Source organism: Podarcis liolepis (assembly GCF_965112155.1).
Source record: "Podarcis liolepis genome assembly, chromosome: 2".
Lineage (NCBI taxonomy): Eukaryota > Metazoa > Chordata > Lepidosauria > Squamata > Lacertidae > Podarcis > Podarcis liolepis.
This window is the reverse complement of record NC_139555.1, coordinates 31,011,369-31,028,863: the sequence shown is the minus strand read 5'-3', so window position 1 is coordinate 31,028,863 and position 17,495 is coordinate 31,011,369. Positions and strand designations below refer to the sequence as shown.

Below are 17,495 nucleotides of genomic sequence, written 5' to 3'. Positions count from 1 at the left end.
CACATGAAGGTAATGATGCACCCCAGAACTCTGTCCTGCATCTGTGCGGTATAACATACAGTGGATTCTCACATCTGCAGCTCGCAGCATGAGAAAGACATTTCCCAAATACCGCTGGAGGAATTCAAGCAATGCTCCAGGCATCACATTCTAGTCTCTGCAGGCAGGGGGAGTGTCTCGGTTTGACCCTGCTGGGAGCATTGCTGATTCAGCTGCTTTGAGATGGGGAGAGGCAGGACCAAGCCCAGAGGTCAACAGAGGAACAGAAGGCAGGTTCTACCATCCTGGCCATACCACTGCAGTTGCCCAGTGGGGAACGTGTACCCAGGCAGTCAGGGGAAGAACGTGGTGGTGCTCCCTTGCCTTATGGAGGGTGTGTGGAGAGCAGCAGCGTCCCTGTCCTCAACAGGGAGCACAGACCTGTAGCCGGGGTGGGGAGCCAGGCTCTAGCTTTGAGGGCTATTTCAAAGAGATCAGAGTTCCTGACACAACAAGGCTCCATTGTGTGGCTGCTGGAACAGAGAAGCCAGAACAAGGGAAGTGCCTTTTCATTGCTTTGCAGTTGGACACGAGGGCAGGAGCCCAAAGCCAAGATACTGCAGCCGCAGCATACAAAGGAGGCAGCTCTTAAAGAGGCAGTGCCTCCCCCCTTCCAGCAGGCAGGGCAGGTGGGCCCAGAGCAGGAGCTCTGGGAGGCTTAAAGCTGAAATTCAGCATTCAACTAAGTAATTACGTAATGCATTAAAAGAATGGCACTAACTGGGGTGGAAAGAAATATACCAATTTCCAAAACTACTGTGCTCTCCTCAGAAGCTTAACAAAAACAAAGCAGAAGATCTCACAGAGGGCCCCTCTTTCCAACAGCAAGTACAGTGGGTGTGCTGGTGGACCTTACTCCTGGGTACTCGTCATAATCTTGTTTCCAAAAGAACCCAGCACCTAAGGCTGGGAGCCCCTAAATATGTGCAGAATTCACTCCCAGAGGTCTGCCCTTCCTTTTGTGAATGGAAAAGTGCTCGCCCCCAGAGCACCTATCCTTTGGGGAAGAAATGTCTCTTTGCCTGGAGACTGAAATGTAGAGTCCTACACAATGTTTTCATAAAATTGTGGAGTTGGAAAGGACCACAAGGATTATCCAGTCCAACCCCCTGCAATGAAGGAATCTCTTCTGCCCCATGTGGGGTTCAAACCCACAACCCTGAGAATAAGAGTTTCATGCTCTACTGACTGAAACCAGTTGCTTCACCTTGCTCCTCCCCCACCAGGCTAGATGATAAAGCTGATCGTTGAATAACTACATGAGAGGGGGAAGTGCAGGCGACATTCTAGGGAGGACAACTGGTCTGCATGAAATCCAAGAGACCAAGGAGTAAACAAGCTGAGTGCACCCTGCTAAACGATATCCAGCATCTCCATGGTCCTCTTTGATGCGCAGGCATTCTGAATCACAGCGCATGTAGTCTGCCACAAGTGGCTCTCCTATGCCATATCCTGTCGAGTTGGCAATTCTAGGCCCATGCCCCTGCAATGACTCCAGCGGAGCCATCCAAACCCTGGCTCTTTGGTTACAGAAACAGGTTTCTCATAAAAGGTTGCATTAGCAAGATGGATGGCAAGAAGAGCCATCGTTGTGGTCTTGTAAACAGGTGAAAACTCACAGAGGTGATATACTACAAATACCAATGTGTTCTCCACACACACCCTCCACTGGCCCATGCCTCCTTTCTGCATTATTGGCTCCACGTTTCCTCCTGAACTCTGTATGTCCCTGTTCAAAGATGCCAGCAGCTGGTTTTGTCAATGGAAAAGGCTGAGCCTTTTGGATTAATTGGGAAGGGGAAGTGTGTAAGCGCCCCGTGTTCCTGCTATTGCTATCAAGATGCAATAAAGCAGCTGACTGCCACATTCACATGGGCCTTCTTTATTTCATTGATCATTTGACCACAGTCAAATAATAGGCAGTCAATTGACTGGTATCTGACTGGTCAATTGACCTGAGTCCCAACTCCAGCTATGTCAGTGCTACAGATAAACAGTGGGGCTGGTAATTAGGAGAAGATGTTCTGAAGGAGGGGCTAGGGTGTGTGTCTATTTATGTGCCTCCATAAGTACAGAGAAACACTAATAAGCAAAGGCACTCTGGGCTTAGTCCAAGCAAAATACCTGAGTATATGACTTCCAATCAGCTGGATGGGTCTTGCAGGTAGGAAGGCAGAACTCCCCAATGAACAACGATTTATCCAGAGAATCACCCATCAGCACAATCCCTGACTGCTCTAACCCCTACCACTTACTCTCTTCCCAGAAGACCAAGCAATAGGGGCTCCAACACCTGAAGCTATCAAAAAGAAAAACATTTTTTAACAATTCATTCAAAACATTTGTAACCCATTCTTCGGCTGGAAATGTTCCCAGAGTGACTTACAAATCAATAAAAGCAACACAGTCCCTGCCTGCCATCCGGCTTACGGTCTAAAAAGGCATGGTGCAAAAAGAAAGAAGGGAAGGGGGAGCGGGATGGAGAAGAGGAAAACAAGCAAAGACTGGTGCAAAATTCTCAAAACATGCTTTTAGTGTGAATTGTGTTTATTTTATATATTTTATGAAACGGCCTGCTTTGCTTTCATCCAATGCTGTTGTCTGGGTTGCAAGTAAGAGTGCAGTTCTACCCCACCTGTGGGTCAAATGCATCTGAGCTCAGTCTGAAGAGAGCTTTGGTCTGCAAGAACGGGAAACCCTAGCTTGAAGGAACCCCCTTGCCCTATATGTCAGCCCCAATGGGAGTCCTACTCAACTCCCAGAGACAGTGCTGTCCTCTACACCCCCTACCACAGGGGGATGTGTCGAAACAGGAAACAGTAAGCAGAATCACACTAACATTATTCTAAGACAAGGATGTTAGTGGGTTACTTCTATCCTTCTCATTTGTGTGCTCTTTCAGGGCCAACTCCCCCTCTTCCTCCCCTCCTCACCCCACCAAAAAAATTAGAAGCTTGAGCTTCTAATTTCTTGTTTTTTCCAGGTCCACCGGCTGCTTGACCCACAAGAGGGACTCTCTTTGCCCCTTGGGCTCTTAATGCCCACCCACCAATTCACACACTTGGCTGGCTGCCAACATAGACTGCCCCCCTTTGACAGCCACCACTCTAAGCAGCCTTTCCCCTTTCTTAGTGCCTATCTACTCTCTGAGCAGGGCAATGGCAGCCCTGGTGGTGGCATCTACCCCCACCCAATATCAGCCACTTCTGTACACCTTTCAGTTAGGGGCCCTTGACTTAAACAGCCCCGGAGTAGAAACATGGCATTCCCACCCTGGTGAAATCACTCTCTTCCCTCCTCTCCTGCAGACACTTTGGGAAAATCCAGTCTGTGCATAAACATGGGCCCAAAGGAAGGGAGGAGCAACAACACACAGTGCCTCCCCCCTCCCCTCCATGCCTGGAATAATCTGCTGGGGAGCCAGAAAACGGGCAGGCAGGGGAAGCACAGCATGCTGGTGGACGGGGCAGAAAGAAGTGCAGCACCAGGCATGGCTATGACAGAAAGGCCAGGCACATGGTGCTCGGCATGGAAAAGGCACTGGCACATGGCACCAAATGCAGCCATGAGGGACCAAGCAGCACACAAGACGGGGGGGGGGCAAACAGGAGCAGAGAATTCCCCTTTGCAAACATAATACACAGGGTGAGAGAGGGAGAGGAGGGGGAGAGACTTACCCCAGGCTGCCGCCCAGCTCTTTTTGCCCACTGTCAAAGTAAGCCCTGTGACACACCATCAGTGCGCTAGTAGCCCATGTGCTGGGGAGCCCAGCCCTGTCAAGGAGAAGGGGCTGTGTCTCGGCCTCCTCTCATTCTGCTCAGCTGAGCTCCTCTGCTCGTGCTGCTTTCCATGGAGGATGACAGCTTTGGAACCCCGCCCACCTGCCGAGGCCTGGGGATTAACCCCTGCCTGTCCAGGCTGCAGCACAGGGAGGGCATGTGTGCAGGACATTTGCACACAAAGTGAGAGCAAGCAGCAAATACATTGAAATATGAGTATCAGAAGCAGTCACACACACACACACACACACACACACACACACACATATCTGGGTGTGATATTATGAGTTTCTAGCAGAATTACATGCTCAAGGAGGAAATGCTGTTCAGCTTCTAAGGAAGATGCGTCTTTTTCCCTTACTGCCTTTCTCGTCTTCTGAGGACCCTAAAACAGATGCAAAAGTTGCAGCCACACAGATGTTATTCTTAGCGCCTCACTCAGAAGCAATTCATTGTTTCTCTCATTGTCAAGCATGCCAAAAACAAGTGCATCACAACATGCACACTCTCATAGTTTAATGCAGCTGAATAGGTGTTTAATCTTAGGCGCGCGCACACACACACAGACAGAGGTTTCTGATACCACAGACTTAAATATTGGAGAATTCAGCTTTTACCCATGGCATGGTGAAATCTGATCTTAGTTTCCTATAAATTAAGGTTATTTAAGCTAAACTTGTTTCTTGTTAAGTTTTGTAAATTTAAGGTTGCATCAACTTCATCTGCTTTAATTTTCATTCTATTTAAAGGATGCCCCTGCATTACTTGTTCCTACCTTCATCCTTCATAGTATGTGCTTTTATACCAGACGACATTACTTCCTCGCCTTGCATTCTGCCTTAATGAGAGATGCCTTCTCTGAAGTTTTGGGCAAGTTTTCTGCTGATCAGACATCCAATCTGCTTTTGTGGTAGCGACTTGTTAAATGTGCTACACAGCCAGGCATTTTATCATTCCCATTCTTAATTATACCAGGTGGTTTCCTTAGTACTTGTGAAAATTCATTAACACTTTATAGGTGTTCTCTTTCAAAGCCCTGACTGCCCAGCAGCACAACTGCTCTTCTCCATGCCAGAAGGAGACCAGTGTACCATCATCATCCACTGCCTGTTTGAAGGAAAATATGCTCCTCCACAACAACATCCCTTTCTTCTTAATCCTCACAATCCCCCATGTCTTAGCAGGGCATGTTGAATTTTTCAAGTTTCAGGTGGAGATGCTAAAAAGTTGTAACATGACTTGGGAATTCAAAACATATTTTGGTTAAATTAATATAATTTAGTTCTGCTTGATAAGTAAATGCATGTAAAATTGCGTAGAAATCATTAAAATGATTGCCAAGTAGTAATATTAATATCAATACTATTATACAATATTTATTATTATTAAGCATTACCTAATATTTGTATAAGGTAAAATTAAAATTATTTGGTTTTCCAAAAGCAGTTCATGTGCTTCTTCATCAAATGTAGACTTAACAAGCTAAATGTTGCCCGATCACAAAAATAGTAGATTTGAATTCCTCATACACAAAACCATATTTTTAAGGAACCCCCCCCAAATTTGCAGAAATTAAGTTTCACCCCCTAAAATGACACACCCTAATGCCCTAACCTTGCTTATGAGAGTCTGCAAGCATAGGGATTGAAATGGGGGGGGGTGTGAATTTTCAGAGAGGGCATGGACTTTTCAGAGGGGGTTGAGAACTAAGGGGAAAGACCCCTCATCACAGGTAAATGTGGGTTCAGCTGTGTGGCATTTTAGGTTGTTTTTTTAATTTCACATTCATGGCCACTTCATTATATTTAGCTATAGTCACATGCTTATTTTCTTGTTGACCTGGAGTTGCTGTGTTTGAAAAGTTGCCAAATAGTAATTCCTATTCTGTTCATTCTAGGAAACATAGCACCAAAGTAAGGTTGAAAGTCACATTTTTCAAAATAGAGAATGACAGCACTGAATCTGGAAAATTGATTTTGGGGTGGAGCTTTCAGGTGTGGTGTTTATGCCCCCAAAAGATTTAGAATGCTGTGCTAAACTCTTCAGATTCTCATTGCAAGAAAATAACTTCCATGCACTTTGATGCTTGCCCATGTGTTTTCAAATTCAGTACTTTCCTGCAGCTTAGTGAGCTAGAAAGCCTACAGACTCACTAGTAATGGAGTTCCGCTTTGAGAAAGCCCCATTAGAATTCAGCACTGGCAGTCCCATTAGATTTGTTCCACTTTTCCATTTTCTCCTCCATTTCAGACCAAACTCCCTGGAGCAGCAGTGGAGAAGCAATGATGTGTGACTGGAGGGGTCCAAAGGGAGTTGCAGTCCAGCAACATCTGGAGAGTCACCATTTCCCCATCCTTCCTCTAGAGGAGCTTCTTCACGCAAAGTCTGAGAGCTCGGGGTCCTTCTGACACATCCCTCACTTTTATGCCACCTCTTCTAAGGCCTGGTTTGGTGCATCTAAGGTAGCACTTCCTTCAGGCTCTCCCAGCACAAGCTTCCCTAGCAGATGCGAAATCTCCATTATCCTAAGCTCACAGCAACAGCACAGACTTATGCAAGTGTGTTCAGAAGTTAAGTACTGCAAAGTTCAGTAAGTCTTACTCCCCAGCAAATGGGTATGGAGTACCTCAGTGGAGCAATTTCTCAAAAGGCCTCTCCTCCTCCTAAATGCCCTAAGAGCAAACTGTCCCAAGATGCAACGCATTCAGATTATGTTCCCAAGATCGGTTCCATCCTGTTGTGACACCAGACCTACGGTACATACAAGTATCTGTGACTTCTGCTTCTGGCATTGCTTGAACCTCTTTCCTAATCCTAGTTGCAGATTCAGGTTCTGAACCCTAAAAGGGGTTTTTTTTGTTCCTTTGATTTATCCCCTGAAGCCCTGGACTGGAATCTGAAATCTCTTCAATGTAATCCGGGAAGTTTAAAAACCACAGACCCTCCTGGTGCCGCATCTTCATAACAAGCACTTCTCTCCCCACTGCCCCCTTGCATACACAAGGGCATCCCTCCCCACAAACCTTGAAAACAAGGTTTGATTCATCCCACTCCCCAAATCACGGCTACATAAATACAACTTAGCTAACAAGATATGACAGCGTCTTCAAGAACCAGTGTCCTTGTCAGTGACACTTTGTGATTCCACTGATGCATGGCAAGATCCACAAGGCAGCCCACAACAGCAGGCAACAATGGAGAACAAGCAAGAGGAACATGTGGCCAATTCCATGTGGCTGCCTCTTAAAACTCAGCACATGGCAAGCCATTTGTATCCTGCAGCTCATCACAGAAAACACAGTATTTTTACCAGCACACCAAAGGAAAAGACAAGGCTCAGTGGTAGAACAACTGCATTGCATATAAAAGGACTTGGCATCTTCTGGCAGGCTGGGGAAAGACTCCTATCTGAAATCCTGGAGAGCCACCACCAGTCAGTGTGATGCAGTCCAGTGGTTCCCAAACTTCTCTCTACCAGTGCCAGATTAAACCCTGTGGAGGCCCCTAGGAAGTCGAAATATTGGGGGCTCCCTCTCAAATGATCTCCCGAGACGTTTTTGTAATCTTCTTTCAAGATCAAACCAATATTATTTTGATCTGTTGTCGCAGGGCCCATAGGCTAGTCCCTACTCTGCCTATTTGGTAATCTGGCACTACTCTCCACCCTCAACAACCAAATGGAAATTGCCAAGGGTCCCAGGGAACCACAATGATTTTTCTGCCTGTTGTAACAATTGCGATGCACTGCGCTAGATGCTGTATGATTTTTAACTGCATTTCTATTGCTTCTTTTATTTCTTATATTGCATTTTATTGTATCACAACTTGAATGTCATAATCAACATATTTAATGTGGGCGTGCCGCAGTTAAACCTGTAGCAAGTGAAATGTACAACTCTACATTATTTCCCCTGTTTACCCCCTGCCTCCCCTTCTCTTGTATCCTCTCTCTCTCTCTTTTTACTGTAGGATCCTTGAGACAAAGGACTTGTCTTCTTGTACTCTGTAAACCACCACACACACTGATGGGTTTATAAGGGAAAGAAACAAACATGCAACAGAAATTCCATGATCTCCCCTCATCCACACAAAGTCAAGTGAGGGTAGGGAACTCTCCTGCCCTAAGGCAGTGAAACTATAGAACAGGACTCATGAATGCCAAGTGTCCAATCCCAGGAGATCTCGTGTGTACTAAAGGCAGTGGCTGAGGTTACGAGAAATTCCAGATACCATCAGTTTCCTGCATGTGTGCGCAAGAAATTTAACCCTTAGGATTACTCTCCCTGTTACATCATCAGGTGCCTGCAGGGTGGTGGAAGCTTGACTTGACACCCTTGTCTCTCCCCCTGCTCTTACTCTGGTCGCTCATAAGAAATTATTGCCTTGACACCATAAGACCCAGTGGAGCCAAGGCAGTTAAACTCATATCACAGACTGGGAGCAAGGATAAGATGGCACCCCACAAGTTATCCTGTAAATTTCCAGCAGCTTCCCCCACTCAGATGTTGGCTGGGGCTGATGGGAGTTCTAGTCCAAATGATCTGGATGGCACCAGGTTGGACAATCTAATTTAAGGCCACAAGAGCCAGTTATCCTCTGGCATTCGCCACAAGAAGCAAGGCAAGGCAGTCCATTAAGGACTTCCCCCCAAACTCAGTATCTATCCCTTACAACAGCAGAGCTTGTAAGGGTGGGAGAAATGCACCTGACAAGGCATGGAGACAAGCCCTTTCTATAGTGCACCACTCAACAGGTATGTTTGCTCCAGAAGTTCTCCTCAAGGCAGGTTCCTTCAATGAGCGCTCCATTTCTGGGTACCGTTACTGGGAAGCTGAAGAAAGGTTCACTTCCTAGCAAGGCTTAAGCAGACATTAAGATGAAGGCTGCAAATGACACACATCTTGTGGGAACAGATCCATGCAGTGGGATGTTCTGCAGCCTGCCATTTTAAGTTGCACAGTAAATTTGCTCGCAAGGAAGCAGCAACCCTCACTACAGAAGGCAAGGGTGTTTTACTAACAATTCCTGTGTGGCTCCTTGCAGATAATTGGCTTGGCACCAAAAAGCAACACAACATATTCTGAGGAGGAGGGATAACTTGTTCCAAAACCAAAACAGGGTGTTGCACACACACCCTTATGCACAAAAAACCCCATAGTAGGCACCACAGGGAATCCATGTGCCACATTTGCCTCCTGGCTTCAAGGGTTTTGGCAACTGGTTCATGGTAAGCAACTGTGAGATTCCACCCACAGAAATCCTATCATGGCAGAGAGGGATTTATATCCTTCTCCCTGTAATCACAGACGCTACTCAGCACCAGCTTCATGACATGATGCCCACACTTGCCCAACGTTGCACTTGGGCTCCTTGCTAACAAAGATAAAGGATTATGCTCAACTAAGTCAACTACTCAGAGTAAAACCTTTAAAATTAACAAACCTATGTTAGTCATGCCCATTAAGTGTAATGGGTCTACTCTGAGTAGGGCTAGCATTGAATACCACTCATGTAACATCTGGGCAAGCATTTTAACTTGCCAGGTGGAACGAGTCCCCCTTCTCCTCCCCCTGTGTGCTGTTCCAGGGGTTTTCTTGCTCCCCTGAGCCAATTTCAGGGGACGGGGGCGGGGGGGGGAGGAAAGGAAGGAAAGCCCCAAGCAGAAGTTATTGTGCAGGGCTTCTGCTGATGGGGCTCATTAAATGAATCCCACTCAAAGGCTCCACAAGCAAGTAACACCATATACTCAGGCAAGAAGACTACATCCTCTGTGGGAAGTCTAAAGCAGCGGCAGCATATAAAGTTATCAGATGTTTCACATTGTGGGTGGCTCTAAACATCCCCACAACTCACACATGGACAAGTAACCTTGCAGCTCAACAAATGTGCCAGATCTGTAGGCTTCAGGTGAGCTTCTGCAATGCCAAGGACTAAACACTGCTGGCAGCATCACTGTAAAAGCTCCAAGAAAGAGAACTGATGGGATTCATCACCACAGAAAAAAAGGTACTTATAGAGGCCATCAGATGCAAAGAGTTCCTTAAACCAATGCCCAAGGTAAACTCACATGGGTCTTGAAAGCAAAAAGTCAGCATTTAATAAAGGCTAGGGGCTTAGAAAGTGCAAGTTAGGATCTTTGCCGCAGATTGTGAAACATACTCTGTGACCAGTAAAAGACCCATTATAAAAAAGGCCTTTGCTTACTGGACTATAATTTGCATTGTGGTTGTTGTTTTAAGGGTGAATGAAATGTAGAAAACGAGTCATTCCTAAGTGCCTTGATTCAGTAGAACCACAAATCCCAATGGCTATTGGGCAAATCCTCAATGCTCACTCTTCACTGCAGAGGAGACAAAAGCACTGCTGATGTTAATGCAAGAGACACTGCCGCAATGTTTGGGACCGCTGCCTTTCACCCATCATTGAGTGCACACTGGTCTCGTCAGTTTCAGGCAGCGTGGGAAGAGTGTGCATGGCCAGGTAAATGCACCCCAAGAGGAAACCGGAGTCCTAAAGCGCCATGCTACATGGAGAGCAGCTGTCAAGGTAAAGACTAAGCCAGAAGTGAGGGAGGCTCCACATTGCACAGAACGCAGGCAGAGACCCCTTGCCATAAGCAAGCTGGCCAGCAAAGGTGGAAATGCATGTTGCTGTTCCAAGACTGATTGATTTGGCTCTAAATTGCACTTCTAGACTCCACACCCACACCAAATAAGTGGCCCACTCTTTGATAAACCAAAAAAGATCTATTTCATTTTTAAAAAAATCCATGCTCTGCTGGAAGAGCCCTTATCTGATGATGTAAAAAATCCAGACTGAATTACTCAAGAGAGAAAGTTTGGGATAGGAGAGAAGCCACAAGACTAAGTTGGAAGAACACTAATAGTGTTGCAATAAAAACAAGTGAGCAAACTCAGTCCCACGCTAGGAAAGGATTTCTTCTTTGGACTTGCATGGGCTCAGAGTTATGTTGAGCTCCAAGCTTAGAAGGAAACTATTTCCCAGGGCTCATGGTCACCCTAAGGCAGGCATGGCCCTCCAGCTGTTTTGGGACTACAACTCCCATCATCCCTAGCATACAGGACCAGTGGTCAGGGATGATGGGAATTGTAGTCCCAAAACAGCTGGAGGGCCAAATGCCTGCTCTAAGGGTTCATCAGTTGACCAGGAAAACATTATAACTGAATGGTCAATTGACCACTTCATTAGGACATAGGAAGATGCCTTCTATCAAGCAGGACCATTGGTCTACCTAGCTTAGAAGTATTTACAGTGACTGGGTTTCTCCAGCGTTTAAAACAAGAGTCTCTCCAGGTCTCACCTGGAGATTCCCTGGCTGTACTTGTTTATTTTTAAAGCTTTGGTGGATTTCATTCTCAAAGTTAAAGGTCTTTTAAAAACACACTTGACGATTATTTGACAAAACGGGGAACTCCCCATTTGTGTGTGGATTGTGTTCCAGGTCATTGTGCGCATCAGCGGTTGTGCGTAAACTCATTCCGCCCCCTTCTGGGGCCAAAAGCAGCGCACGTGTCAGCTGTTGTGCATCAATCAGACACACACAAAATGGTGGCCACCTGTATCTGATTGGTCGTGTGTGTGTGTGTGTGTGTGTGTGTGTGTGTGTGAGAGAGAGAGAGAGAGAGAGAGAGAGAGAGAGAGAGAGAGAGAATGACTGGGCAACATGTTCAACCCTCTCTCCAAACACGTTTCCCACTCATCTGGATCCACATGTGGCTCAGGGACAGCCATGTTAAACACTCTTGCTCTCAAGTTGGTGCCCAGGGAAAGTAGAGAAGCCCTGCCCTAAGTGCGTAGGAAGCAGCCTATTGCCTCATTAAATCCACGTGCTTTTCTCCCAGCACCCTCCCTGGTGCCCAAGGGCTGAAGCGGAACTGAAAAGCACAGGAGAGGTATTTTGGGAGAGACGCATGCCGGAGCATGCCACTCAGGGCGCTGCCAACAGAAACTCCTGCTTTTCAAGTACAGCGAGACTGGGCCTCTCCCGGCTGAGAGCAGGAATAGGGCACTTCACCAAAAAAAACCCCTCAAGTATCTAGGCCACAGCAGTGGCCCTACAGGAGTAAGCCTACCTGGCATTGCTTACTGTAACTGCTTGTCCCATATTCCAGTGCAATTCCACCGCCCCACCGCCCCCCAGGGCAGCATATCTTCATGGGATGTGCTCCTAGTGAGCCAGGAGCTCAAAGCACTCTTCAACTCTCACTAGTATTATCAGAACCAGGGCTTTTTTTCAGCTGAACTCGCCAGAACTCAGTTCCAGCACCTCTCAGGTGGGGGCCATAGCCATTCCAAGAGATCGAGGGAGGTGTTCCTGCTGAGTTCCGGCACCCCTTTTTCTAGAAAAACAGCACTGATCAGAACACTAGTCAGTTATCACTGCAACATGGAAGGCCACGTTCTGAAGAACTCACCCCATGTTTATATATTTATTAAAGTTATATTCCGGACTCACTCCCAGAGGAGAACACGGTGAGAGATAAAACAACAAAAACTTATTTTAAAACAATTCCAATACAGATGCAGGTTGGGAAAGATCTCAGTTTTAAAAGGTTTAATGGAAGAGGAAGGTGCGTACTTCTGTACAACATCCAACTTGACCATGGCTCCCCACAAATGAAGCCTTTAGCGGTCGCCACCACTAAACACAACTCGCCCAACCAACCACCCAAAGAGGGGGCCCGGGAGTTCCCCACCCTGTGCCGCTCTCACCGTTCTCCATCCTGAGCACCATGCTGCCAGCAGCAGAGAGATCTTGCAGACCACTGTCTCTGTCCGTTCCACAGTTACGTGCTGTTCGGCTGGGTAGACACCTGAGTCTGACTTGCTGTCTGGCTGCGGCTTCCTGGAATGAGTCAAGTCTTGTCCCAGCCAATGGGCGGCCCTTGCCTTGGAGGATAGGCGTCATTACAGTCCTGGCCTGGCGTAACTGAGATAACCAGCAACGCCCTGTTCCTGTGCTGATCCCTCAGCCTCTGGAGGGCCGTTAACCCCCTCATGCTCTGGAGGCAAGGAGGAAACTACAGCTTGACGGATGTAAACACTAGCTGGCATGATCTGTGCGGGGTGGGATAGCAGAAAGATCCCCTCCCAAGCCTGCAGCAAAGGGTGGGGAATCACAAACTATTACGCACATTAGAGTGCAGAGCCAGTGTGGTCCACTGTGTCAAGACTAGGGCTGAGAAAAGACTGGCTGAAATTTCTGTGCAGCCCCTTGAAGCTTGCTGGCAGAGGAGAGAAGAACCACGAAGTGTGCCACCTTGAAAAAGTGGGTTATTAATGCAGTGAAGAAAAGCATGTTATAAATGCTTTTAGTCTACCAGGAGAACTGTTATTAAACCATCCACAGGCCCAGTCGTTCCTGAAAACAGCTTTTGAATCCTCAGGTCATTGTTACAATTTTTTAGCACCCCTCACTTTTGGAATTTGAAACTTTAAAAATTCAACATGCCCCAGCATGGTAACTATTCTTCATTTGTGGGATGTGGTGTTTTGTTTTGAATGACATTTATTCAAAACAGGGGCTCCCAAACTGAAGTCCATGAGCTTCGTTCAGGTAGTCTGCACTGTGTCTGGATTTGTGGCTGAGGATGGGAGGCAGCAAATCCATCACATAAAATATTCTGACATATTTTAAATTGTATTTTTACTGCTTCTTTTATTTTTACGTTGCGTTCTATTGTATTACAATTTGAATTCTTCAAAATGCTGTAAAACACAATACATAAGAAATGAAAGGAGCAATAAAAATATAATTAAAAACCATGCAGCATCCAGCACAGCACATATATATATATATATATATATGTGTGTGTGTGTGTGTGTGTGTGTGTGTGTGTGTGTTTTCTTTTCAAACAAAAGCAGAAAAGCATTACAGTACAGACGATTGCAAGGGTAAGAACATTACTGGGAATGAACATGTGACATGACAGAATCTAGCACAGCACATTACAATTGCTACAACAGGTAGAAAAATCTTGAAGTGGTCTACCCAAGACCCTCAACCAACTTCAAGTGGTCCATGGAAATCAGGAACCACTGCCTTGCAGAATGGCTAGTAACTTGCTATTCAAACCCAAGTTAAAGTAAAGGGCAGCTAATTCCATCCAGTTTAGGCCTCACTGGCATTCATAGGTCTGTTGGACACATTTGCACACATTTTTGTGAACACCGTATGCGTAAAATTCACACTGTTGTGTAAAATGCACACTTTTTCAATGCTTTTCAGTTCACTCACACACACCACCCCCATGACGCTTGTATTTGCATGCACACTTTTTCAGCACCGAAAATGCACTGTAAGATGTGGGGAAGTGTGTAACAGAACAACACAGATAAGAACTGGCCATGTGCTGCCCTCTGCTGATAATAAAAAGGCATTGGTCCAAGCAGGGGTCACATTTGTATTTTAACCCATCAAGCCAGTAGAGGACTGCAGAGAGAACTCCTTCCTGAAAACAAACTCATGAACCATTACAAATAATCTCTCTGCTACCACCTCTACCCCAGACTGCAAAAAGCAATTACACACATTTATGGTCCAGTAACTATATGACTGCAGCTTACTCCTTGCACTCTAGGGCTTCTGCAAGCTGCATCTGAGCACATATGTGAATCACTGTAAAATCACCCTGCAATTTTTGCTGGGCAAGTCCCAGATTTTACATTTTAAAAGAAAGCATCATACCCAGACAGCTGCCCAAAGGCAGACAGGAGGGCACCTAGACTAAAAGAATAGGTGGGAAAGCCCTGGCTCAATAGGGTGCCAATTAGTAAGTCAAGCAAATGCATAGATTCCCAACGCACAATAACGCATTTTCTCCCTGAGGGCCTTAGAAAGGAGGGACATGGTGATGCTCCAAGTCTTCTCCATCATTGCTGATTTATTCACACATCTTCACATTCCCAATCTGCCCAAAAACTTCATCCAGTTCACTCCACACGATAGGGCTGGCTGGAACGAAGCTTTGTAAGACACACACCTCCCCAAACGCAGTTGCAAACCAGAAGTGGTCAAACTGTAGCTGAGGAAATCATACACAGCTGTAGAGCCGTTCAAAAAGTTGCTCCCAGGCAGTTCAAGAATCAAATCAGAAGTTAATGAGTAAACCTTTTGGTTTCCTGGGAAGAGGGATTGACTGTTAAACCTCTACTCTGAGGACTATAGCTCTGTAAGGGGAATAGGGCCCTCTTAACAACTCTCAGCACCCTCAACTACAGTTGCCAGGATTCTTGGGGGAAGCCACGACTGTATAAAGTGGTATGATCCCGCTTTAAATGTACAGTGCAGTTGGGGACCTAATCTGTATGCCTAGAGGAAGGGTAGGGGTATTTCAGTCCACGGTGGAGGGGGACAAATGTGGCTTTCTGGGCCTCTTTATCCATCCCTCATCAGGTTTCTCCCAGACCACACACGTCACTGGCCACACTCTGCAGCAGTGGTTCCCTATTTATATCCCACACAGGATACGGGGGTCTTGGTGGCCCACTTACTGACTTTCCTGCCTGCTGTAGCAATTGTATTTCTAGTGCTTCTTTTATTTCTTACACACTGTATTTTACTGCATTTCATAGAATTCAAATTGCAATGCAATAAAATACAATATTATAATAAAAGGAGCAATAAAAAAGCTGTTAAAAATCAATAGGAGTATTTAACGCGTTGGACTTGCCACCTGCCATCTTCAACCACATATCCACAGAAATGCTGCAGACCACTTGGATGAAGCTCACGGACCACCAGTGATTCAAAGGTCACAGTTTGGGACCCCTGCTCTACATCAGCCTGGAGTGGTTTTGCCTGACTGGAAGCTGTCCTCCACTGTGGTAATACTAGCATGGCCAGAGATACCTGTGCATAAAAACCTCCGGCTTTAGCGCGGAGTCCCATACAAAGGGAAAATTCACATCCACAGCCCTACCCAGCTTTGCCTCTGGAGATGCCCACATCCGCCTCTGTTCCTGCCTACTACCAGCATGCAGCCTGCCCCTGAGGGAATGTGGCATTTGAGCTGAAAGACCTGGTCTAGCTAGGGAGAGAGGGTACAATGGCTTTTGTAAAGTTGTTTCTAGATTAAGAAACTTTGGAGTGCTCCTCTAGTTTAAATAGCGTCTGACAAGATCCGGCTGCCAACAAACTTTTGCCTGTCTCCTCCAAGTTGCCAGGCACAAACGGGTTCAAGGCACCACAAGAAGTTCCTGCTCTCAGCTGCTTTTGCGACCACATCCTGTTTTCCTAATGACAGTCGCCTCTCATTGCTGCATCAGATACGGTAAGACTTCAGTGCTGCCAGGAAAGGGGCTCCATTTCTAAGTCTGCCAGGCCCATTATTTTTGCAGAAGTGCAACCAATTCCTCACTTTTAAGAGGCAGACACACACAGGGCCCATCACCCCACTCCTCTTCACTCACAGCTGAGGCATAACAACAGCCCCAGCCATGCTTTGCCTGGAGCCACCTGGCTGTGCAGAGTACAGGCCTCGTTTCCATGGACACCATCTGGCTTCCGTTTCCCCCTCCCACCTCCTGCCAAGGCAGAATCCCCTTCTGTTTGACTGTTGGGGATGGAGCTAGCAGCCATATGGGAAACGGCTCTCCCCAACGTCTGAAGAGGTGGGGAGAACAACACAACCAGCCCCTTGGGTTCCCCCTCACATACTTCATGACAAACTGCAGCTGTGCCCTGTTTGTAAGCCACTGGGCGATGGCAGAATTCCTCTCCCAGTTTGGCAAGAGCTTGCAGGCTGCCAGCCATTACTCTGCAATATCTATCCTACTGCCAGGCTGCATGGTAGAAATTCAAGCAGCTGTTGATACTTTGGTCCTACAAAAGAATGCCTAAGAAGAATGGATCTATCTTTTTGTGGGAGTGGAGGTGTATGCCTTTTCGCACAGGATACTTCATAAGGCAGAAGAAGAAAAAGGGAACTAGACCCCAAGCTTTCTGCCCTCCACAATTTAGCTGTCTTCCTCACCTGTAGAGTTCTGCATGGCTTTACAAGCTCACCCACCATGCTTTAGTCACTAGTCTAGTATGCGATTTCACTTTCCACATTTTGTATTTTAGGAAATTCACTGTGAAGCAACAGGAATTAACACCCTGTTCTGCACACCTACATATGGTATCTTCTAGACCAAGCGATTTCACCTTGGTTTGTTTTGCTAAAAAATAAGCCTCAAAATCTTTAACCTAAACCCCAAGTTCTGAGGCCAGAATAAACATGATGCCCATCCAGACAATGCTGGACTGCAACTCCCATCATTCCCGACCACTGCCATGTTGCCTGGGTCTGCTGGAAGTTGCAGGTGGACAACATCTGGAGCAGTACTAGACAGAAGCTAAACTGAGATCTACTGGTACGTCTAAGTGACATGCAGTAGACTACCAAGGATTTTTGACTATGTGTTTTTGAACTTCCCACCCCCAAAATGTTAGGCTGCTAATGAATTAATGCAAAGTATGGTTTCTATACATGTGAACAAGTCAATGAAAAATTATTCTTCGTTTTTTATCCTAAAACTCCAGGGTCAGCTTACAATTGCTGCTTGTTCTGTTTTACAATGCAATTAAAATAACAAACTTTGCCAATGAAAACAACTTGCATTCCTGTTTGGAGATAGCTGCAATTGTAGCAGGGGGTTGGTAGGAAAATGTTT

General features: G+C 46.3%; 1 protein-coding gene across 7 annotated transcripts in view; it reads right to left on the bottom strand.

The window, feature by feature from the left end:
* The window catches only part of CYTH1 (cytohesin 1), a 56,914-nt gene that overhangs the window by 21,529 nt on the left and 17,890 nt on the right, over window positions 1-17,495 (bottom strand). For 2 of the 7 annotated variants that reach the window (XR_014522037.1, XR_014522038.1), the window contains exon 1: window positions 12,552-12,751. The exons of 2 other annotated variants lie outside the window; for them this stretch is intronic. Coding sequence is in view for 2 of the 5 variants with exons in the window: in XM_083486964.1 (XP_083343090.1) it covers window positions 12,552-12,747 (196 nt within the window). In the remaining 3 variants the exon portion in view is untranslated. Of the gene's footprint in view, window positions 1-3,716; window positions 3,876-12,551; window positions 14,254-16,198; window positions 16,222-17,495 lie in introns of those variants that run through there. 3 more of the 7 variants (XM_083486965.1, XM_083486964.1, XM_083486966.1) reach the window with 3 other exon arrangements.